Source organism: Cygnus olor, chromosome 5, assembly GCF_009769625.2.
Source record: "Cygnus olor isolate bCygOlo1 chromosome 5, bCygOlo1.pri.v2, whole genome shotgun sequence".
Taxonomy (NCBI): domain Eukaryota; kingdom Metazoa; phylum Chordata; class Aves; order Anseriformes; family Anatidae; genus Cygnus; species Cygnus olor.
This window is the reverse complement of record NC_049173.1, coordinates 61946312-61971735: the sequence shown is the minus strand read 5'-3', so window position 1 is coordinate 61971735 and position 25424 is coordinate 61946312. Positions and strand designations below refer to the sequence as shown.

Genomic DNA, 25424 nt, shown 5'->3' with positions numbered 1-25424 from the left:
ACACTGCTAAGACAGGCCTGTCCATAGCTGGTGATCGCTCTTTTGTGCTTACTTAAAATTTCACACTAATGGCATCAAGAGGCAAAAGCAATTGGGCACATGCACTATGGCAACCATGTTCACTACTTAAGAATATCCTGTCTCCAGATTCCTGAGTACTTTACCATTTTCTGGAAAAAAAAATTAGGTTTTATATATATATTTTTAAGATGCCAAAGGATTGTCTAAGACTTTACAGTGTCTCCTTTAAGACTTTTTCTTTAAATGTTAAGATTCAAAAGTTATGAAAAGTTTGGCACATCAGAAGTTCAGCTATACATATGGAAAAAAATGGAATTCAGAGACGATTTTTTAAAGATGAGCTATGATGCACAGATGTGCACACTTGCGGACTTGTTCTGTTTCACAATATGAAAACTGCAGTTTTTGTTTTCTAAAATAATCCAGAATAAAAACACATTCACAACCTGTAGGCTGGCACAGCATACCTGAGTGAGAATGTATAACCCCCATCTAAAACAGTAACTTAAACCTTTATCAGCATCCAAAAGGTAAAAGACAAAAGGTAAGACTTGTAAGACAGCTATCGATTCATATAACTTTTCAAGTCCTGATGTCTGATATTTAATATATGTCTTCATCTAAATTAAAAAATAAAAAATAAAACAAAAACAAAATAAAACAAAAAAAGTTCATGAAAAATTAGGGAAACAATCTGTCTCACACGTTAAGAAACATTTAAGACCATTCTGCTGATGTAACTGTAGGAGCCACACATGCATGCAGGCTCTTTAAGAACTTTTTGTTCAAAAAAAAAATCCAAAAAAACCCAAGTGAGTCTGAGTACTTTAATTCTGTGAACACTTCTCAGTTGGCACTGACTGCCTCATGGGCTTCATTTTCGCTACTATAGTCTGATTTGGGATCATCCTCATAGTCCTCGTACATTTCTATTTCATCCTCTCCATTTATCATTTCATTTCCAGCAAGGCTTCCGCTGTCCGTCTTCATACCATAAGTGCTCTGAATGACGGGGATGCTGGGCTCAGGGCTGGCAGAGGTGCTCGAGCAATCCGATGTCATCTGAGGTGATGGTGTGGTAGTTGCCATGGTAATAGCACCAGGATAGACAACCCCCGTTCCCGTGGTGATTGGAATTTGAGGCTGTTGTCTGGAAGGAAAAGCAAGATGGGAACGTGATTACCTCTGTTTGGAGGAGGGATGCCTTTTTGCAAGTCCAATTCAAAGCAGGTGATTTCCTACAAGGGCTGCATGCATTCCTCTGGGGTTCACAGTCTGGTCCTGTATGGTATTGGTTCACCTGAGCTCCCCCCAGGTGCAACTGGAGAGTAAACTGTTTAGCAACTACCAGAATTTGATTTTTTCATGTTTTTTGTGTGTTTATTTAAACCATACTGCAAAGTAGCACTTGGACAGACATCTTCTAGATGCCTGTGTGATACCTAACTGCTGCAACAGACATCTGGTGTCCAAAATCTACATCCTCCAAACTCATGACAAGAGCTTTTGTTTTGTGTCTGTTATGATGGGACCTCAGATTACTTGTAAGTGCCTAAATGGCATACAGGTGACTAAGTAACATCGTCTATCTATCTGTAAGGATGTAATCTACTATTTAAGTGCTAGATAGACTCCTACATCACTTAGGAATACTTTTGATATTTTATTTCTGGCTTTTGATTTTTATTCAAATCCATGATCAGAATGCCATTTGTTCTTTGGGATTTGGGACTGAGTTTTTGAAGCCAAGTACTTCAGAAAAAAGAACAAGTGCTCTTTTTTGTATGGTAATGAATAGCCTGCAGAAACCAAAACATTCCTGAGGATCCCATGGCAGATCTGATTCATTTTCACAATGCAAATACATGGAGAGACTCAATTAAGGGTGCACTGCCTCTGCCTTTGGTACATCTTAGCTGCTGATGTAGAACTTTGTACCATATAATGTTCTTTGTTTGTTTGTTTGTTTGTGATGTTTTTTAACATGCTGGATCAATACCACGATTTGACTAGAACAGGCTAGATTTGACTGACAGTCAAGCAATTCAACAGAAGCTTTATTATAGCATGTACATAGTTCAACTGTTAAAAATGATGCAATGTATCTTCTTACAATGATGTACATATATTCAACTGCTTTGCTGAGTAAAGGTCAGGCTGCTGAACTCCTTACATGGTCAAGCCTTTATTGGCTATGAATTAATTAAATCTACTTTTTACATCTGGATTAATTAATAACACAGTTCCTATTTTAAAAGACACCTCCAATTATTCTCTTGTTATTTTTGGACCATTACCTTTAGTAAAGGTGAGAGAAAAAGAAGGAATGTAACTTGTCCAGAGGAAGAGAATCAACATCATACTTAGATATGACAAATTCCAGTACCAGAAATACTCCAGTGCTCTGGAAATTTCTGTTTTACTATTGACTGGTTATTGGACATACATGTCTATTTTCATCTTGTATTTCAATGTCTCCCAACCTTCTTTAGAGCAACATTGACCAAGTATTAGAGATCTCTGTATTTTACAATTTTAGCAGGAGAAACAGCATCAGATGTGTTAGAATAGTCTAACAAATCTCTTACTTCTTGATCACTGTGTTACTCTATGCTAAAATTCAAAAGGAGATTAAAATATGTTTTGCATAAACCAGCCTCTCACAAATCCTTAATCAATAGCTAAATCAAGACACAAATAATATACAGCTTATTTACAAGACCCTAAATGTTAGGTCTTTGTCATTCATTGACCAAATTCCAGTTTTGATAAATATCACACCACAGAGTTACTGGGAGACCAAAGTACTTCAAGTTTAGAAACCAATAGAGACAGTCAAATCATGAACAGTCTGTTTAAGAGAATATTCAAATAGCATTATGTACTACCTTCATTGCTGGTACTTCTAGCCTGACTCTTAAAGCCTCTGCACAGCTTGAGAAATTCAAACATCTGTTGTATAAGTATGGTACACCTGGCTAGCAGTGAGCAAAAACATTGTGGTAATTCATTTGACACAGCCATTATACTCCTGTTTGCAAATGATGATTTGCAGATGATTTACAAACAGCTAGGGATTTTTCACTAAATTTTCACTTTTTAAATGGTCTGATAAATGTTCTGTGAAAACAATTTTCAGCCAATGCATTTGCTTGCAAGTGATTTGCTGCAAACATCTTTCAAAACTTTATCCATAAAATTGAACACCTACCTCACATGGGAACATTTCTGTTTTAAGATTGCATGTTGTCAGGCATAAAAACTACTACTGTTAAAAACCTACAGGTACCTCCTCCACAAACTTTTAGACACAGAAATTGTTCACATTAGTGACTGTTTCCACAAAGTAAAGGAAAAAGAAACCACACATGGTAACAGAAAAATTCTACATATTTGTCACTGAGCCATATACGCTTAATTTTCTTCAATCTGTCTGTCCAACAACTGCTAGTTGTTCTGATATTTCTTAGAATAGATACATTTGCAAAAGAAAAAATCCTTAGGTGTTCATCAAAGAACACCATAGGATCAATGCTAAAAGTTGTTTTGAGAAAAGTTGGTTTTACAACACTTCTGATTAGAGATGTAGAACATACTCAAAAATGATTGAGTGCAAGCTGCTCTTTTGTTATAGATGATACTAAGGATCAGAACCCTAGTTCCCCTCGCCCCTATTAAAAAAGTCCACCCCCCCCCCCCTTTTTTTTTTTAATAGCAATGTCTTTTTATAAGCAGCAAGAAGGAAAAAAATTGTTTAGGATAGGGCTGTGAACTGTCTTGATATACTTAAGTTGTCAGAGTTAAGCTTTACACTAAGTTAGGAAATTCATATATTCTTTCAAATGTTTATCAAGTGAGCAAAACTTTTTTGCATATCCACATTTCAATGGGATGGGGTACATTTTTCTAAGTATGACCTATTTCAAAGTATAAAGGGAGCAGGTCATCTTAGCATAATGAAGCAGAATTTACAGAGCTGCCTTTTAATTAAGGCTGCACTAAATATATGACAAATGATAGAGTGAATCTAACTGGTAAAGAACTTGATTGGTATAACAGGAAAGTTGAAGGCGTACTGAATTTGTCATTCATCAACACAGCTCTTTTTAGCATGTTAAACGAAAATCAAATGCAGTATGCATGCCTGCTGCGAGTGGGTAATAAAACTGTGAGCTTTAAATTACTTCTATCTCACTATAGAACTGTAAACATGTGTTAACTGTACCACCTAAATGACAAGTGTCTCAAACTTGAACTCACTTGCTAGTGAAAATTTGCTAGCACTTAAACACGGGCTACCACACATGCCCAGTAACTGGGCACCTACCTCTAACTTGAGCCTTGATCATTTAGGGATGATCATGTTGTCACTGTAAATTCTGCTTAAGTCACTGCATTACATCCCAGAAAGCCATATTTAAGGTATCAGAAACTATATGGATTATATATGTTACTAGAGATGAGTATTGTCATTTTTTAGTTAATTAAGTTCTACAGGGTTTGGCATGGCAAAGAAGTCAAAGAGCATATATTTTTAGTCTAACCACGCTCCTTCTTGAAAGGGAGAGTTGGAGTTTCTAATTTATTACTCTGGCCATTATACTTTCTTTTATTTGTAGTTCTTAAAGACATTCATTTTTGTAGTATATTTAATAACATTAAATTCCACATGTTTAATCCTTGAATCTAGGTGGAGTTTTGTCTTTCAGAGGATCTTGGAGAGAGGAGATTAAAAACAAGCTTTACTGAGAGCTACAGGTTACAACTCAGCTCAGTTGCGCATCGTTACAATGTCCACTCAAGAATGTTTTCTGCCTGGCTGAGATTTCCAAAACCCAACAGTAATCTTCCTATCTCTTCAGATCTGTGAGCAATGGTAATGCATGGCTACATACCCTGGCTTCAAACCACTCCTGTTTTACATCATCTCCTCTTTGCCAAGGAAATCCTCTGATGGCCAATTACTACAGGTCTCCTGCCTCTCTGCTCTGCCAGCAGAGAGAGGTGTCCATCTAACATGTCCATCCAGTCTGGGGCCAAAGATCTGGCCTCAGATAAAAAAGATCTAGCCCAAAATAGTTAGGTAAATGTAAGAGAGAAGGTAACATGAAAATTCTTAGATCAATTGACCCGCTCACAAGTTTGTGGCATTAAGAGAACATTCTGCTTTTGAATTTTGCAACACTAGCTAAACATTTAAATTGGCAAATTACCATCGTTTTCTGATCCCTTCCCTACTATTTTCTGACAGCTGTTTAAATGACTGAAGCAAAATCGATCACATTAAATAAAACGCTTCTATGCTATACAACCTTGAAACTTACATCTCCATAAGGAATGAAATAACAGTAAATCTCACAAAAGTACCCATTGTGTACTTACTTTAAGTTCATGCTACAGGAATATAATATTACTGCTTTATTCAAAACTGTAGTCTAGCAACATTCAGACTACATATGTGTACAGTAGTTATAAACACTATAAAGGCTTTATTCTAAACATCTTACAATGTAAAACAAAAAACGTTACTGCTCACATCATTTTGCAGAGAAATGTATATATCATGTACTCATATTTAAAGTGAACTAGATTAAAAATGACTGAGAATTGAATTACTTTTTGTAAGACAAGGCAACAAAAGACAGACTCTTGACTTAAAATGTTTGAATTTAAGGCTTATGTATGTTCCATTTCTTTACATTTACTTATGCGTTAGAAAAATTACAATTGAAGATAAATTGTAAGTCACATAAATAGGAATTATTTCAGTTTATTGTCTGCCTATTTGGAACAAAATTCATTCATGTAGGGATGCAATAGAAGGCCTATGTGCATGTTCAATTCCTCTCTGTTACTTAAAATATTTGACAGCACATAGATTTTTTTGCTGGTCTATCTCCAAAGCATGAACTTCCTGCCCAATTTATTCCAAGAAATCTCCACTCTCACTCAATTCTCTGGAAGTTTTTCTTCAAAAAATGTGACCAGAGCCTTGCCATTCATTAGCTTATTTCTCTACTTTATTTTAAAGCTTGTCTGCTTTGTATATTGAGAATCACTAAACAATTTTTCTGTGTCTTACAAATATTTATCAAAGAATGTGGCTCACTGAAGTCAGCAGCATGAGCTTTTTGCATCTTAAAAGTTTAAGCAGCATAAAACTCTTTTCTTGTTTGTTTGTGGGGGTGTATTAATTATACACATGGGAGGATTATTCTATGCTAGCCAATGGTTCACCCATAGGGATCTGATAGAAATTAGCCCTTACCGGATTACCAGTGTAAGAGAACACCAAACACAAATAAGAAAAAAAAAAAAATTTTGTTGCTATTTTTAGATTCCTCTAGCTACCTGTCTGTCTTTCTATCTTTCTCTTCACATCTGATCTATTTATCTTTTTATTCTGTGAGGATAAGTTTTTGCCATTTTAGCATACCCACTCTCAACTTAATCAGTATGTTCTAGAAAGAAAGAGAAAAAGGAAGAGAGAAGGAAGGAAGGAAGGAAATAGGGAAGGAAGGAGGGAAGGAAGGAGGGAAGGCGGACGGGCTTCAAGTAGCATGAAGCACTTGGCACATTTCATTAGAGTCTACTTTGTACTTTTAATCTCTATTGTATGCTGAAATATTTCCTGTAAATGTGAAGTATATTCAATCCTAAAAAACGTATTTGTCTCCTGTTTCATTCTGAAAAGGAAACTGCATCTCAACTCCCACAGCTACAGTTCTGAAGGAAGGTTTATGTTGTTTGTTCCATCAAAAGTGTGGAAAAATGATGGGTGCACAAGGTCAGCTAGGAAAACTGTTCCAACTGATGCTTTATGTGATATATAAAGGTAAACACAAGGAAAAGTAAGTTTAAGAAGATGACGGGCCCAATTACTTTATTTCACTTAATCTGCTTCAGATGAAATGCTACTTTTTAGTATTCAGTGAACTATTCTTCTGAAATAAATGATGACATATAAGTTTTATGTTTCAGTTCAAAAAGCAAATCTTCCAATAATTTTGTTTTAACTTGTTTCTTTAATGTAAAAAGAAATTTTGGGTGATAGTGAGAAGTCACACAAAAGCATGAAAAAAATTCTAGAAATCACAGTGTGTTTTCTCAGTATCAAAATTTATATCTGTTCTGAAATGCAACATGGATCTCATTTCACCTTTATCAAACACATCCAGTAGACTTCAAACACCTTTTATCATTACTTTCAAATCTAAAAACCATTGTTTCCAGTATAGTCCTTTGCAACACTGTATGTGTGCAAAGATTTTGATATATAAGGCAGATGTTAAATTCTGGTTGCACCAGCAGTTTTGTTTTCAACAGATTTCATTAAGGTATTTGTTTTGTTTTTTTTGTTTGTTTGTTTGTTTGTTTGTTTTAATTCACAGTATCACTCTTATGTAGGGACTTTCTTTAGAACTTTCTTGAATCTGTCCTCCACACTCACCTCCATATTAGCCATCAGTCCTGATATGTGAAAGGGTACTACTTAATACTGTTTTGAATTAGCAAACAATTCTCAATTTTTCCAGACTGCTGTTTTGGCATTTCTTTTGCATTTCTTGTACATATATGACTTGGTCTGTCAATCTGCTTTGGAAAACATAAATTAGAGTTTCATTCCTTCAATCTGAATATAATTTGTGATGTGCTGTATAAATTCAGATTTCTATTTAGGGTTCTAAGTACAATTTTGATGGAAGCCTATTAGTAAACAATTTCCCTTACAGCAAAGAACAAAAAACAATGTTAAAATTGTAGACTAGAAGGTTATTTCAATATATCAAAAACACTTCTATTTACTCATTGAAGAAAGAGCCCACATTGTTGCAGGCTGTACCACAAAATAATTGACTGCAACAGGAGTTCTGCATCCCAAGCCAAAAGTGAGGGCACATAATCGAGTCAAGGTCAATTATCTGGTAGTAAAGTACCCAGCAAAAGGAGACTATTGTGATTAGAGAAATAAGCAGAACATTGTGAATTTGGAAGAGCTGGCAGTGGAGACAGCTTTTAGACTCTCTGTAAACCACCAGAAACATTGTTAGAGCATTGAGCATCACAGATGAATTCATTAAAACAAAACAAAAAAAACACACACACAAAAAAAAAAAAAAGAGAGAGAGAGAAATCAGTTATGGTGCAGTTGTTTCACTAGACTTTTGCTACCTTTAGTCTGTCTGTCTTTCATAGTTCTGCCTTCTCTCCTGAAGAATAGAGTTAATACTGTTAAAAAACACACAGGATCTTTCTGAGCTATATTTTCCATGTTGTATACCTATCCAGTCAATCTATGCACTACTTGAAACACTCATCCTAAACCATGCGTTCTTAAAAAAGATTGTTTGCCACAGTCCTATATGTAACAAAAATCCTCATACCCTCATGTAATGATATCATGTGTGTTCCTAATCTAACCATTATTACTTCTGTACCTTTTACCATTTTCCACCTCTCCTGACTCCTTATTCTACACTGGAATAATTTTTTGTGGTTTCCTTTTTGTTCTTGTCTTAATTTAGGAAATGCTCATTAAGTCATTACCAACCCAGAATGGAAAAGCATACCACTAGCTCACAAGAGACATGATTCAAACTTTTCAGGCTAATAGGAAACAACTTCTTTTGACTTTGAAGAATTCCATAGTCTCAGAATCAGCATTCAGTGGTCAGCTGATAGTTCCATCCTCTGTGATATATCTTATGTTTTTAATAAGATTTTATAGATTTAGATCCTTACCTTCTAAATGCCTTTGGTAAGTGACTTTAATAGATATGTCAATTTGTTTTCAAAGAGCCTGCTCTGTCTTTGTGGTGCACTGAAAACAATTAGAACAATAGTACTCACCCTACGGTAAAAAACTGCCTCATCTCCTGTCTTCGAGACCTCATCAGTTGTTTGTATTCACCAATACGCAATTTCTTTCCATCAACAATGCAGGTACGTTTTGGTCGAGGTTTGTATTTGTAATTAGGATACTTTTCTAGGTGGATTTTACTTAGCCGTGCCTGCTCTTCATAATAAGGTTGTTTCTCTTGATTTGACATGGACTTCCAGCGTGATCCTATTAATACAAAACATCAGTGAGTGCTCAAGTAAAGCAAGTTTGGTTTTACATACATGCATTTCAACACATCTTCTTGCCGTAATAAACACATTTTAAATAATTTAATTAAATAAGCTGATTTGAATTTACATCAGCCGGCACTTGTATTTGGATGTACAACTTGAGACATCTTAAAAGAGCCTTGACTTTCAGATATTGCTGTAAACCTCATGTATGTAAATCTCTCTCTATTAAATAAATGTACTTAAAATCAATAGTTACCTATCAAAATCTCAGTCTCATGCAACAAAACAGACTTCATTATTTATTTATTTAATAATACGAGCATTAATCTATGAATAGCTCTATAGCTTTGTATTAGAACACATAATATTATGGTTAAGTAAGGTTTACAACTATATTTTTCATGTCAAATCTTCTTTGATAGTTTTATGAAGATGTGGGTTATATCCTCCTACTAATAGATATTAATATTTTGCTAATTAGCAGGCTAAAATATCAAAATTTCATAGATTCAAAAAAAAATTATGAAAAATCCCTTGTGTGCCCAGTGTCTTAAATTTACTAATCTTTTGATATAAGCTTGGCATAATATTGGCACCTTTACATATTTTAAATCCTATTGTGTATATTATCTTCTGACCTCATGTAGTAAATGCACAACACTGCACTGAAGAAGTTACATTTAAATTTCTTAACAAATGGAGGGGAGGGGAGGGGAGGGGAGGGGAGGGACAAGAAAAGGAGGAGGGACAAGGAGAAGGGACAAGAAAAGGAGAAGGAGAAGGGAAAAGAGAAGAAAAAGAAAGGAAAGCACATTTGTAATTCTCTATCCCACTTCAGGCACAGTAAACTTTCATTGAAAGCTGTACCAATAAAAAAGTAAAAGAATTAATACAGTGTACACAGGAAGAGGAAAAAGTATTCAGAACTCTCATATTGTTTATAAGGAACTATCTAAACACTTGAATAGAGAAGGGTTTTTTTTGTTGTTGTTGGTTTTTTTTTCAGGGGATAAGAAATGCAGAAAGTAGCTTTTTGGTGTCTTTTAGATGGATAAAATGATTACAGCTGTGGTAAACGTGGGTGGAAGCTATTCTTTTACCAAGATTTTTCATACATCAACAAATGGAAAAGTTGTATAAATATTATCCGTAGCCAGCAATATTCTGTGTCAGTTCTAATATTTCAGGCTCTTTTCTCATTGTCTTGGAAAAGTTGCACAGATATTATATGGACATAGACTTATTTGTGGCAGAGCAGATACTGACAGGTTAATTCCATGGTTAACAAACAGTCAATTGCTGGCACTTCTGAAATATTTATGCTGAAAGTTTACATTTTAATGAATACGGTTACTATACTCCTAATAGTTTTTTCACAGAATGCACACAAATAATATAGATTCCCTACAGCTGCCAACACTGAAACAGTGCAGGTTTTATACAAAACTGAAAGGCTATTCATATAACTTACTAATATGGTAGACAAAAATATGAGAACTACGAAGTAAGATTTTGGAAGTTTTAGGGCACAGTAACATTTATTTGTATGTATTCTTGCCTGTGATTGAATGAACAAATGCAACAAACTTTAGTAAGAATGTATTTGAACTCAAAGTTTAGAATAAAATGATTACAGATGAAACTTTATTTTTACTTTTATTTATTATGAGTTACGTTTAGCATCTGTCTTCCACTTCAAAGACTCAGAAAGCATATATAGGTTTTAACATTTCACCACTCGTTCTCACGTATGTTTCTAATTCTCTGGAGGAGTCTCGGAAAGCAAATCAAAATTTCTCAAAAATGAGCAAATTTATAGTGGCAAAACATAACCTATGGTCTATTCCCTGACTGTCCCAGTCTATACAAATTAAATGTTAACTATGGTGTCTTTTAATAAAGCAATATTTTAGTTTTATGATGCAAGTGGTTCCTTAGCTTTTGGAACATGGCAGCATCAAACATAATTTTGCATTCGAGAAGGTATACAACTGCATATCTTTCGAACTGTGCCAGGTCTCTTGCTATTGCACTGTCTGACATAAACCTTTGATTATGATTTTATACTTTTTTTTTTTTTTTTCCTTTTTCCTAGTAATTCTCCAGAAAGTACCATTCTGCACTCAGGTGATTTGCAGTTCAGGTGATTTCTAATAGGATCTTGCAATTAGACATTTTATCAGGATATATTCTTGTAACAGATTTCACAAAACATTCTTTATGAATGTTGCTAAATCTAAAAACTATATTGTGAGTCTGCTGTTGAAAATAAACAGAATTATTTAAGGGAAAAGGAAAGGAATGAAAACAATTCATGAGTTTTCATTTGTATAAGTTTCAGTAATTTTGATTCCGGTGAACATCTTTCTGACATAGTGTGTCCTAAAATTAGGGAAGTTGCATATCCAAGAAGGAAGTTACTAGCCTGTGTTACTAACTTAAACAACCTCATCTTTTCACATCTCCAAAAACAACTAACCCATGCCAACTGCCACTGCAATGACATAGCCTTTTAAACATTCCTTGATTTTGTTTCAGCTGCAGTCATGATTTGGTCATTGTCTTGCACTTACCTAGGATTTTGCTAATGTTGGAGTTGTGCATGTCAGGGAAAGCTTGGAGAATTTTTCGACGCTCATCCTTTGCCCAAACCATGAAAGCATTCATTGGTCGTTTGATGTGCGGTTCGCTACTGGCTCGACCCCGTGAATCCCGGTAGACTCGAGCTTCAGCCACAGTGGCACCTCCTGTTGGCCAACAATAATACTGCTGTAGTTTAGCTGCAGAGCCATTCATTGCTTTACTTCCTGTAATGTCAGGGCAGGAAGAAACAAGATGGATGCAAAACATTATTATGTGGATTATGTAAGCGCTTTCAGTGCTGTTTATTTTAGCATCATTCTCTTTCTCTCTCTGTTGCCAGATCTATGAGAGAGAAAGAGAGACAGAGACAGAGAAAGGATGTCCAGTGATTTTGGTTGTAATTGGTCAAACTCACCCATCAACATCTGAATGAGAAAACAAATTGCACTGGTATTTCTCCAGTTATGAAGATTTGAAAAAGCTTCTGTTTGGAATGTTAACATAGCATAAATGTTCCAAATGCTCAACAAAACTCACATAAAAGTTACACCTGAGAATCCAGGCTGATGTAGACCTGTTCACACAAGTCATTTACAATGACTTCTGCTTGAGTAGTGAAGCACATGCAAAACATTTCATAAAATAAATTATATAGTACACTGAGGTACATGCTGCTAGTTGCATGGGTCTGATTACGTTTGGAGCTGAACATCGTAAAGTCGCATCTCCTTTAGTTGAATTTGAGCATTCAATCAGATATACGTAGTAAAACTACCTGCCTTCAACAGGTACATCATGTGCGGCATGCTGCAGCTTCAAGAATGGGTGGCAAACACCCCAGTTTCTCCAGGGTGCTATGCTTTAATGTACACCAGTGTCCTGTCATTGTCCAGCCTCAGTTCAGCTTGTGCATGGTAACTGTTGCTGGATTTTTTTAATGCATCCAGCCTTGCTGCTTAGCCATAGACAGCAAAGCTTCGTGGGGAGTTTTGAGTTCACAGAGCTGAGGATGAGGTGTAGAACCAGTTAATACAGAAGAAAGAGCTAACTTAACTAAGCCTGGATAAGGCACAGTTTTCCTAGAAAAACTTGCAATCATGATGATATGTTTTTAAGGTTTAGCCTTAGCTATAAAAGAAAGGCAAACAGACTTTACAGTGGGAAAGTTACATACATAGTCTTAGGCCTCAACAAACTGGTCATATAATCGAATACCTCGAAAAAGCATGTTACTTGAAAAGAAAATTGCACAGTAATAGGCTTCCTTTTTTTGTAAGCTATTCTTGCTCCAGACACTTATTTCATATTCACCAAAAAAGCCCGGAGATCACACTGGAGATCTACTAATTTCAGTGACTGACTGACTCTGAAGTTTTTAATTGTACAAAAACTAAGCTTCCTAATTTACTATGAAAATGCTTTACCTTATTAGATACACCATTTCAAACATTCTGTATAGGAAATACATTTACATGAAAAAAGTCCTAAAATAAAGGATGCATAACTAATACATTACCTTTTTGCCACCAGGTCCACAGTACATTAATTTCATTTAAAATGCACTGACCATACAGGATAAATTCATTTTGCTTTATATGGTGTTGACAGGCATGTTTATTGTGCAGTGAAATGTAGTGTAGTTTCAAGCTGACTATATCCATCAACACAGGGCAATATGCTGACTACTGGGCCAGATGAAGACATACATTACCCTGAGAGCAAAACACTCATTCGTATACAGCAGTCTCTTCTCCTGAGGATCACTACGGTAATTTATGATGTCTCGAATGCCATTACTTTACAACTGACACCAATTTGGCAATTTGTATACTAACATGCATGCATGCAAAAGAAGGCAGGTTTGTGGCAAATAGAAAAACGGAAGATGCAAAAATATTTCAATATTATTTTAGGATAAGTACCATGCAACAGGTGTTCAGTGCTTACAGGAGACTGCAACTGCAGTCAGGTTTTTACTGCAGAAAGGAATAGTAGTTTTGCTGAGTGACATAAGATTCAGAGCTGCATGTAGGACCAGTACATAGGGTGTGTATGGTTAATGAGGCTTTGTTCATTGCTGTCAGAAGGCTTGCAACATGCACATCAAAGATACCATCTTTTAAGAGAGGATATACTTATTGTGAAACTACAATAAATTATAAACCTAAATCAGCACTGAAACATTTATTGAGATACATGGCTACATAATTTGAGAAAGATTAAATGTAGCACATAATGGTCATTCCATCTTTGAAAAGAATATCACAATATTTCTAAATAGTATGTGAAAATATTAATAAGTTGGTAACAAATTAAAAAAAAATAATATATTTTTGATGAAAATATTCAGCTATTCTACTCACGGAAAATAAAAGAATACATATTTGAACCTGTATGATGATCTCTTACTTTCAGAAAGGTACTTATTCACTATGGCTAAGGAGTTTGTCCTTAGCCCTTTCAAACAGTTTTGGCATGATCTAATGCAGGCAAAGACTACTTTTGCTGGTATCAAGATTATAGGCAGGCTTGTTAAACTGGATATAATTTAGAAAGGGAAAAAAAAAAAATTATAAGCAATCTATTTTCAGAGAAAGGTTATGTTAGAAAACAATTCTTAAAGTAATAAATTACAAACATCCCAAGAAGGCTAAGCAGCTCTGGCTGCATCTGCTTTAAGCAAGTCCATACTTGAAGGATTTGAAAAAGCAGCCAATGAGTTGATGTTCTTTGTGCTTGATCTCTGGGGGAATATTTGCAAGTTGACCCATAGGCCATCACAAAAGCATCTGCAAAATGAATTTCTGCAAATAACTAAAGTAATATAATCTCTGTGTTCTTGTAACTATCTCAAAGCTACAGAACTATATTCAGCATACAAAGCATTATAAGAAAATACATTTGTTAGCATTTGATTCTACGTGGGGAGCCAGGAATTCTCAGTATCTTCTAAGCTTAGAAATGAAACATTAATGATATAAAAAGCACATATGCTCAGTGAGCTCTTGCAAGTTGAAACACATAAGAACAAGCTTTCAAACTGCATGGCTGTTCCTAGGTACTTCATCCTGTCATTCAGATATTTAAACAGTATCACGTCCCATATAAACAATTTCAACAGGTTTTACAAAGTAAGGATTTTTTCTTATTGTGATAGTTATAGTACTGACAAAGACATGGATGCCTGAAATTTTTGAAGAAAAGATATATACAACTGCAAGGAACTAGGTGTTTCACATCTGTTCTTTCTGAAAGTGTTTTCAGAAAATCTAATAAATAACAATCCCCAAATAATAGATAAAACAAAAAGCATACTACTGATGAAGGGTGAGAAGAGAGGAGAACAGTGGTAATCATCTCTCTATGGAGACTAATGCTCTGTTCATACTGCAGTTGTGGAAGGAGAGTTTGGTTTTCAGAGTCAAGAGTTTGGTCAGGATTCAAACTTATTGCAAAAGCAGTATGTTTTGGCTGCCCTAATGGCTTAGTTGGCAAAAAAATCTACACTTTGTCCCAAAAGCCTTGGGCTATCCTCAAAGTGACACTTCTAGCTTCTGAGGGTGTAGACTGCCTCACTTCCTAGCTCCTTTGCATTTACTCGACTTGTCAGAACTTTAATGATTTAAAGGTAAAAACAGCTTAGAGGAGAATGATCACTTTTTGTGGATATATGGCAACCAACTGCCCTGTGGGAACAGGATTCCAGACTAGGTACAACACTGGGTCAAAGAACAGCACAGAATTAATCTAAAAATGTTACAGCCTCATTAAAGTAATTTCAAACAATGTTTTTCTTCCAAAAGAGGCTGACTGTTCTCTAATGCATAGGCAAGAGGAATCCCTGGGCTATAGAAAGAGAAAAGTATCTGATCATTCACAAGAAAAAGATAAATGTTTTCACATGAATGAAACGTTAAGAAATGTACAGTAACGATTGTTACATTATTTATTTATTTATTCCTGCATTTATCTAAGTTTCTCACCTTTTACAATGACAAGCGTTTTAGGACAGGCACCATCTCCTACCATGTTCGCTGAAATCTTGGTCACATGAAGGTTTATCCTACTGTCTTTAATAGAATGGGATTTTACACTCCATTTTATACATCATTTACCACAACAAAACATCAGATTCAGCCTTTACATGTTAACAGAGTGCAGATAATAATATCCATGACACAGAGGAGCATAAAAGGTTGAGAAAAAGATGAAGAAAGAATGAGAAAAGAAGTGACAGCAAAAAGAAAGAGATTTTTATCAGTCCCTCTGTTATTCCTTAATTACTCTTCCCACTCTGGCCATTGATTCATGTTTGAAGTAACAGATTTCCTTCGAATCCCCTCACATAATGAATCTCTGGCTACTCTAGAGAATACACTGCATACCATCTTCCATAGATATATACCAAGATAGAATATATAGAAATAAAGACAATCTTTTTAGGTTTCTACTGTCAAAGTGACTGGTTAGCAGCAGTGCTCATATCATCAGTTATTCATTACGCTGAGATGATATTTTTGTCTACTTTGGAAAGAACTGATCATGATCTCCAGAATATCTGGCCCTGAATATGATAATAAAACTAGCACTGCTAGCAGCGTGCATTGCAGAGACCAAAACCTAATGAACAAGAAATTAGGAGTCACTTTTGCTACTAGAGATGGGTTACTCATGAACAGGGAAATGCAATAAGAGCAGGAAGCATGAAAACATGGGTTGGCAGTCCCCCTTCCTGCCCTTAACACATGGACAGACAAATGCAGCCTTTATGAAAGCTACAGCAATATTTTAAATGAAATAGAAAAATGAAAATCTGGAAAGAATAGTATAACAAAGAAAAGCTTTGGAAGATTCAGAATACCAGAATATTTAGCTATTTTTGAGCTATTAAGTTTGATGTTCAACTTTGGAGAAGATTAGACAGATGACTACTTCACTGTAACCTAAGAGATTTGTAGCAGGGTTAGTATAATGTTTATCTTTGTTTTGTCCCTTGCCTGCCTCTTACTTCTCCATTTTTGTTTTACCCTCACCCATATTCAGAAGACTTTCTCATTCTTTATCACCAGCCTGCAAGAGAGGCAAAATAAATGGGCATCTCTTAACTATTGTCATTACAGGCATGTCTTGTCATCACTATGCAAAACTAACACTTACTTGGAAACATGACTAGCTACTTGACAGTGATGCTGTAGTCACACAGACACAAATATTCTGCAGGGAAGTATCTGTTCATCAAGCTGGTTTCATTCCAAATGCTAAACAAATATTAGTCCGCTGGGATTTGAGGGCCCAACATATCTTACTGCATGTCAGTGAACAAAAAGGGGATGAAAACTGAGAAATACATGAGTAATTCATTAAATAGTGTAATATTTAAATGGGCTGTAAAATATTTCACCTGTAAAGGTTCTAAAACGTGTTAAGTGAATACTAAGAGTTGGGAATATACTGTAGCAGAGGTTAGCTATATTCATACAACACTTAAGTTATTCTAAGGCTTCTATTTTTCCTGTTAAGAGACTCCATTCTCTTTAAAACATCAGCAAGAAGAACCAAGAGGGAATTCCCTAAGGTCAGCTCTGAGGAAACATAAACCTCTAATTCAATAACTTCGCTACTGCACTGAAAAAGGCCTTATTATTGCAACATCCATATGGAGTCAATTGGACATTAATGACTAATCAATCCCTCCCCTTTCTATTCTACTTATAGTGTCACAAGCCATGTTTAGATTAGCCCATTTCCTGCTTAGGATCGCTCAAGATGTCTTTTGTTCTTTCAGGGCTGGCCTGATGGAGGCAGCTTAAACAAACACACGACCCAAGTGGTGCAGGAGTTATAAACTGCCATATGTGAATGAACAAAGGGGCCATACTAAAGCCTTTTGTGGTATTTGTTAATGTTTTTCATCTGAGTTTAAAAAGACCTAATGACTTTGCGGTGAGCTGATGCATGTGGCTCGTGGCTTTGCAAAATGAAGGAAATTCTACCCAGTTATATATCAGCATATATTTTCCGAAGTGCCTTGTTTTCAGTTTTGGTGGCAGTGAGTTTACTATTTTAGTACATTTGTTTTACATATGCAAGCAAAATTCTTAATCTTGAATAAAACACAGCACCAGTTTTCACAGCCATCCTCACAACCTGCATATACGTTTTCCCCCACTTGAAAGACAGGAGCTAAAATTAATAGTGAAGTATATTCTGCATGTAAAATCAAATCAACTGTTCTCAGCTCTGTCAGTGGTAGCAGTTCACTCACCGGTGTTCAAAGCTCAACTGTTAGTTGGGTCATATTAAAGGCTGAAACAATATTTCTAAATAAGTTGTTATCACATCCAAGCTTCACAGCCAGCCATGCCCAAATCTACATTATTTAAATGAATCAAAACCGCTAAACGCAACTATTTTCTTGATGACTTACACAAACAGTTTAGATTTCTTGACCACATTTTATGGCAAAATTAACCCTTACAGAAATTGGGCACAGAGTACAGCTAAAATAATTAAATTATAAATTCCATGGAATATTAACTGAATTAGTTAATGCTTAAGGTCTGACTTAAGCCCTCAAAGGCCAGCATAGCCCCACTTGTGCTGTAACACAAGAGAGAAGTTATTGAGAAGTTATTATTGAGAAGTTATTTATATTGAGAAGAACTTGAGAAGTTATTCTCTGGAGATCCACAAAACATCTAGATAGAAATTGGCATAAAGAAGCAGTCTCTACTATAAATTTGGGGATGAATGTAAGTGTTGTAAGATTTTTCAATCATGTGCCACTTGCAGACTTCAAGACCCTTCACAGATAATTAATTAAACGCTAACAACCCCTTCTGACATAGATATTATCGACAGAGAAAATGTGAAACACATTTAAGTTCAAGGTTATTCAGCCTAAGTAATGACACCAGAAGTACTGGACTGCCAGTCATCAGGTCTAACTACAATCTACACCCCACAAACACTATTGCTGTTTCCCTTTGATACTTCATTTTATACTCCAGTGAGGAAAATAAAGGCCCACAGTAACAAAAAACATGGACAAAATACCCCAGCCCGTGAGAAATATTGCTAATAGTTATTATTAGATATCTGACAAGATCTATTGATACTACAAATTGTTTTGTTTTGTTTTCCCAGAAGCAAACCTGCTGTTTTCTGAAATTGTTGTTACTATATTAATCATCTTCCAAGTCAAAACAATAGAAAAAGGAATGCAATGCTCTATTTAACACAAACATGTTTTTGTAAGAGTAACAGATTGATTGCCAGTGCAAGTGTTAACCCACATAATTTCAAACTTCTCCTGACATCACAGTGTCACCCAGAACATCTAGAAAACATGATATTGATTTTAAAATGCAGGGATTAACTCTGCAATCTTCAGTCATCCCTAACAGTTTTCTAAAAATCCTGCCCGAACAAGGGCCACAGGACATGATCCATTCATATTTCAGTCAATGCTTTTTTTTGTTTTAAGATGGAGAAATGACAGACAGGAATTCATCACAGAGGAAAAGGCAGCCTGACTTCATATTTGATGGATACATTGTTCAAGGTGTGGCTGAACACTATTAATGAACAACTTTGCTTGCTCCTATGTATCAAAACAATGAATTTTAAAAGATTAAATTGAATGTGATTTTTAAAGGGAACTATGTTTAGCAATGGGAGAGAGCTTTACAAAGCCACCTCCCTCAAAATATGTGATATTAATGAAGTTCAGAAAAAAAAAAACCTTGCAAAAGGTTTTAATGTGTTAGAATCACTGCATTAGTGACCCATTTCCTGGGTTAAATCTGCAATTGACTTTGGCACCTTCTAGCATATGCAACATCATTCTGTATATCAGTATAACTAATTCCCTTCCACCCAGTGTTTACTGTTCTCACTTGCCATATAATGTCAGAAATTACATTGCAAGGACCTAGGGCTAGGGTATGCATATGCCGTTTCTTCTTGCCATTCATATGGGGTGCTGATATTAAAAAAATTAATAATTAGTAAATAATACGTCATGAAGGGAGAGAAACAAAACCAGCATGATAACAGGAGCTCTAAGTTCATGAGTAATAATAAATGTTAGGAAAAACTCTTAAGGCTAATTTTTCAAATATGCTGCACCTGCATATTTGGGATTTGTAAGTGAAGCCAGGAAGACACTTTTACAGATAGGGCATGGCATGACCTAATATGTTGCCACAATTATCTGATTTGGAAAATTTAAAAAAAAAATAAAAAGAGGGATTTGCCATGAAATAGGCACTTATGTGAAAAATCTCACAGGAAGCACAGCTTCCTGTGAAACTATATCTGCCCAATTGAAAAGATAACAATTGAATATTTGCAAAAGCTGTGAAGGTACTGTAATGCCCACCCCAGACACATTTTGGACCACTGATTCTCTAAAATTAAATCAAAATACAAATGAAGAAAATATTTTCCCCTTGCTACTAACTTCCGCACTAAAGGCTTGCTTAGATACTTGGCATATCTATGTGGAAGAAAAGCAGATGCTCTTAAACACTTGTCAATTGCTGAGATACTGAGGTTCCTGGAGGAGAAAATGGTACACAGTGTAAATTCAGAAAAAATAGACAGTTGTACAAATAAGACTGCTTGTCTGGAAGCTGTATCCATTGCTCATGCTTAGCCTGAATATACAATGCTCTTTTCTTAATGTATTCATATTTCTGCCCTGCTCCTACTGCTCAAGAAAGTATGAAAAAGTGCAAGATTCCTCCCTCCTCCATGCAGTATGATGGTGCCTTTCTCCATCAACCGACAATTCACTTGTACCTGAAAATTTCACATTATTTTAAGCAGCTTTGATGTCCTTTGGCAATATTGGAGCAAGACAATGATGTGTACAGAGCTAAGCATCAGTACCATGGGTTTTTTGACATCTGTGGTAGCTGTACATGAACTCCAGAGTGTGAAAAAAATGTTTTAAACCACTGAGCTAATATATTGAATTTTTCACTTACTCCACTTAAAAATAGCTAAGCAAACTGACTGATGCTTTCAGGATTTGTGACAGTAATTTTCTCATGGGCGAAGATTTTTTTGTGTAAAACTGCAGCCCACAGTTACTTTTTGCAGCCTTGTTCTAAATTCCTGAAAACAATGTTTTACTATATCATGGAAACTGTGACAAGCCCTTAAGTGTAACTGTGCTAATGGGCACCCCTGAACAAAACTCTGGGCATTGTAACAGTGATTGTATATTAGAAATTCTAGCTACAATTTTTTAAAAAAGGTGCTATTCTAAAGAATCAATTACTGTAACATAGAAACAGCAAATGAGAAAGCCCGATATTTAGCAGTAGGAAAAAAATACCTCAGCCAGTTGAAAATCAAAAGGTAATACTTGTGGAAGACATCCAGATTTATTATGCTGAAAGTGAGAAGCATACTATACGTTTAATATTAGTATCTTGAGAGGAGTAGGTTTCAATGCAATGGTAAAATCAGTCCACACACCCTCAGCTCAGATTTTTCAGTACTCAAAGTGGGAGTTCCCTCTGTAAAATATTACAGGGATGCTGGCAACAAGAAGATTCATGAAGTGGTTACCATCAGAAAAGTGATGGGATGGTTCTTAACGACAGAAGGGCTTATTCCTATCCCATCTGCAGACACTGAGTTACTCCAGGACTGAGGCGCTGAATCTCATCCAACACAACTGAAATACTGTGCCTAAGTACTTTATCACAGATTCCTGATCTGTTATGAGTTATTCTGAAAAATTTGAGCGTATCACTGAAGTTTCAGGCATAATCAAATAGTTTCATATGTGTTAAAAATGGCAACCACATTTAATGAAAGCCACCTTTTCGCATCTGTTCTAATTAACCAAGATGTTAAGAAGTTATTTTATCTTTAAATAATACAGATAAACTTACGAGATTTTGTTTTTAAGACCTATAACAAGAATAGGGGGGGAATAAAAATTCCACTACTTGAGCTTACTGCATTCACTCTGGAAACACTACTTTATTTTCAGACAGCTTTCACTGTTTTCTGATTTTCATCTTTCCCTTCTCAACTGCCATAGCAACTATTACAAATATTTATGTGCGACAAATACTGGTGTGGAGAGGCATTCTTTCCTCCAGTATTTATGAAGCACTGTCACAAAAGTAGGCAATGCTTTGTCACGCGTTTACTACCTTCTGTTTACACCTCTGTATAGGAGGGTGTTAAACAAGTTACCTCACATGCTTGGACTCTGTTGGCAGCCTGCCAGGATTGATCTGCCTGCAAAAATATGGTTCCCTTTCACCTACCTCTTCAGCCAATCAAAGTCGACCTTCTCTGGAGTTAAGAAGGACCTGTCTCACCCTTTTGTATAAGCATTTAGCATTTATTTACTGTTGGATGTATATGAGCATGTTGAAGATTGGAGCATACGGTAGAGGTGTTCCTTTAAGAAAGGATTGATGTTTTGTTTTGTTTTTTACTGAAAAGATTTGCAAAATCCAGACACCTGTCACAATGTCTGCTCTAGTGCTGGGATATCAGAAATGAAGTTTGACAGATGGTCAGAAATTTGGAGCTGTACAAAGTGGCAGTTTCTCCTCACCCTTAGGTATCAGCCTTGTAGTCCTTTTATTGGTTCTTTTTTCATGTTTTTCTCATGAGGCCAAGTCACTATCTTCTACACTGCAAAGACTCCTTGTGTTCCCCCCAAGTTAGCTCATTCCTCTCCTCCACATATACCTCAGTGATTCCATGTTCACTGCTGCTTCTGCCATTTCAACCACTCATCTGCTCACTGTATTCTGGAAGTGGGTAAAATCTGTGAGGATTCCTAACACTCTTTCTTTCTTTCTTAGCCATTCAATTCCCCTTGCTTTTGGGCAGGCATAATCTCTTGCTGTGCTACAAAATGCCTTGCAATGTGGCTAGCCCAAGTCAAATCTGAATCAGATGGACATGAAAAGAGTGATTGCTGTAACTGCTGCAAATATTGAACAATTCATTGACTTTGTATGCTGGACAGCAAATACACTGTCTGAAATGCTGCAGAACCAGATTCTTATGCTTATTATTGGATAGAAATATGTTCATTTAAAAGCAAAGGTGAGCTTGGGTTCAGGTCCAAAATCAGGTTCAGAACAAAACCTGAGTATATCTGAACTAGAATTAGTGAGAACAAGCTAGAGCTTACTACTGCAGGTAGCCTATTACCGATGGTTATACAGTGCACAGTCCCCATTTGGCTTGCACTCAGCCTACCTGATGAATGGTCAAAGATACCATGATCAAACAGATAAGGCTTAAAGCTAAATCACCTCAAATGGTGAGAATATAGAAAAACACAATCTTAAACCAAAGAACTTACAAATTAAAGAGATAGCAGGCAGTGAAAGGGAGGACAGAGGCACTAATGAGGACACGGGCACTAAGTCAATTAATTGGACTAGAAGACAGGCTGGTACCAAGCCCAGACTGGGAACTCCATGATACACCTTAATGACTGACTCAACATCTATGTTCATAGCAAAGCTGATCCTTTGGGAGATTTTGAAAAGTAATAATCTAAAACAAGGATGAAGTAAGTACATAGATAAAGAATACAGACAGCTAATTTTAAAATTCTTTTTATCTCAACGAGCAGGGATGGACCTATCCCTCACAACTATGGACCACACTTAACATACTCTGACAGATTAGTTTCAAAGGAAGAAGCAGCAAGTGCTAAACAAAGTTTACAGAATCAGGAAGACTACCGCATAAGAAATAGAACAAATGAAAACATTAAAACAGGACTCAGAAGAAAAGGGCTTTGTGTGCATTGTCCCATATGGCAAACTCTGAGGCCAAATATTTAACTCGCAAGCCCCTGACTCTAATGTATAAACACAAATGAACACTGAATTTGGAACTAAATGTTAGAGCTAATATGGCATTTTCATCTATTTCCAGTTGCTTTTTAAAATTGAATCTAGCTTTACAATGCAACTGATTTTTCGCATTGGAAAATGGGACATAGAGAAGTTATTTCTCTTTTACAAAATCACATAGTGAGACAGTGGCAAAACAATAACATTCAGATGTTGTTCAGGATACAATCAAGAAAACCATATATTAACAGCCAATTCTTTGGCAGGATTTACGATCAGGTCTTGATGGAATATGAATCCCTACGATTGCTGAAGGAAACCCTACTGCAACCTGAGCTACGGTAAAATCAGTAATTGTCAACAGGAACATTAGTTCTATTCTGCAGATTACTCTCTACTACAAAGCAAAATCTTAACATACTTCCTACAGATTTTCCATAGCATTGGACTGTAAGTACAAAAAATAGAAAAATCTATAAACATAGTGCACATTCTACAAGCACGAGGTGTATGTGATTCAAAAGAAGCAGCACTATCACCAAAGCTGTGCATCTATGAAAGGAGTTTCTGTTTTAGAACTAGAACCAAGAAAAAGTATTTAGATATCCAATCTTCTCAAATAAAAGAAGTAAATATTTTAGGTTCCTCCACCTAGAATTTAGCAAGGGCTCACCAACGACTCCTGACTATATTCTACCACACTCTGGTCAGTTAATATGTGTCAGTCATGTTCATAGAGGAGTTTTAGCTAAAGACAGATTCAAAGCTGTCTTGGTGCATCCATGATAGTTAGCAATTCTTCAATACTGACAATCTCAAATTCTCAAAGTTATGAAGCAGCCTACAGAAAGAATGATGTTTTCTTTAAAATGATGAAGTTTGGAGAAAAAAATCTTGCTTAGTTCTATAATTGGCTGTTTCTTATAATATTGGATACGAGTTGCTGAGTATTTATGAGGCTCTCAAAACATGTTTTTTTTTAATTTTGCCAGCTACAATTGAATCACACATTTTAACAGGACAACTCAGATTTCCAGGTAATGATACAGCTGTAAGAGCTGGGGATTATTCATCAAATAGTGTCACAGTCAATGGCAATGTTTTTGAATACAGTCTGAGAATGGTTTTTAATATAGTTAGCCCAATCCTGCTGGTGGCTAAGAAAGTAATAGAGATGTTGGTTTATGTCATATTTAATATAAAACTCTTACAGATGATTCTCAGGCCTCCGTGCAGATGACAGATAGGTCATTGTGAGTAACACAAGTTTAGAATACAACTTTATATGCTAATTCATCTCTGTAAGGACACCTGGTTACCCTTAGTCTAAAAGAAGTTTCACACACTGAGCAGGGACAAGAAGTCTAGGTCCTAAAGTTCATTCTGCAGTATCCTTTCTTTATGTCTTATAATTGCATAAAGCCAAATGTAGGGAATTTTAAGATCTGTCTTCTAATTCATGATTTAAAAATTACGCATGTAGCTTCAGCTTCTGATCAAATACCACAAGCACTCCTAGGATTAAAGGAAAATGTAGCTAGGATCCTGTCAAAGTCAGATCACTGACATATACCATAGACAAGATATAAAGAGTAGAGAGAAATCATTGCAAGATACTATTACAAAGGCATTCCATAAACACAAAAGTTTGCTGATATTTCTATATTTCTATAACAAATTACCTGAAGCTTAAAAGCTATGTCAAAGCTATGGTACTCAGGAGCACTTCCCAGATCTCGTGTGTCTCAGCTGCATGCTGGGATGAGACAGACATGTACCATGCCTCTGCACACTTAGTTTCCTTTGGAAATGCAGGTGTGCAGGTAGGCAGGGAGTGGAACTGCACTCCATCAGAGCTCCCTTGGTATAGATTAGCAAGGGGGTAGGATG

The 25424-nt window shown here is 35.9% G+C and overlaps 1 protein-coding gene across 9 annotated transcripts in view; it reads right to left on the bottom strand.

Moving 5' to 3' along the window:
* The window catches only part of SOX6 (SRY-box transcription factor 6), a 385626-nt gene that overhangs the window by 6303 nt on the left and 353899 nt on the right, over nt 1-25424 (bottom strand). For 7 of the 9 annotated variants that reach the window (XM_040557484.1, XM_040557486.1, XM_040557485.1 and 4 more), the window contains 3 exons: nt 11670-11903; nt 8872-9088; nt 1-1171 (listed from right to left, as the gene is read on the bottom strand). The exon at nt 1-1171 is cut by the window's left edge and continues 6303 nt beyond it. In XM_040557484.1, the coding sequence (XP_040413418.1) occupies nt 868-1171; nt 8872-9088; nt 11670-11903 (755 nt within the window). In that variant the 3' untranslated portion in view covers nt 1-867. The remainder of the gene's footprint in view (nt 1172-8871; nt 9089-11669; nt 11904-25424) is intronic. The other 2 variants (XM_040557482.1, XM_040557483.1) reach the window with 1 other exon arrangement.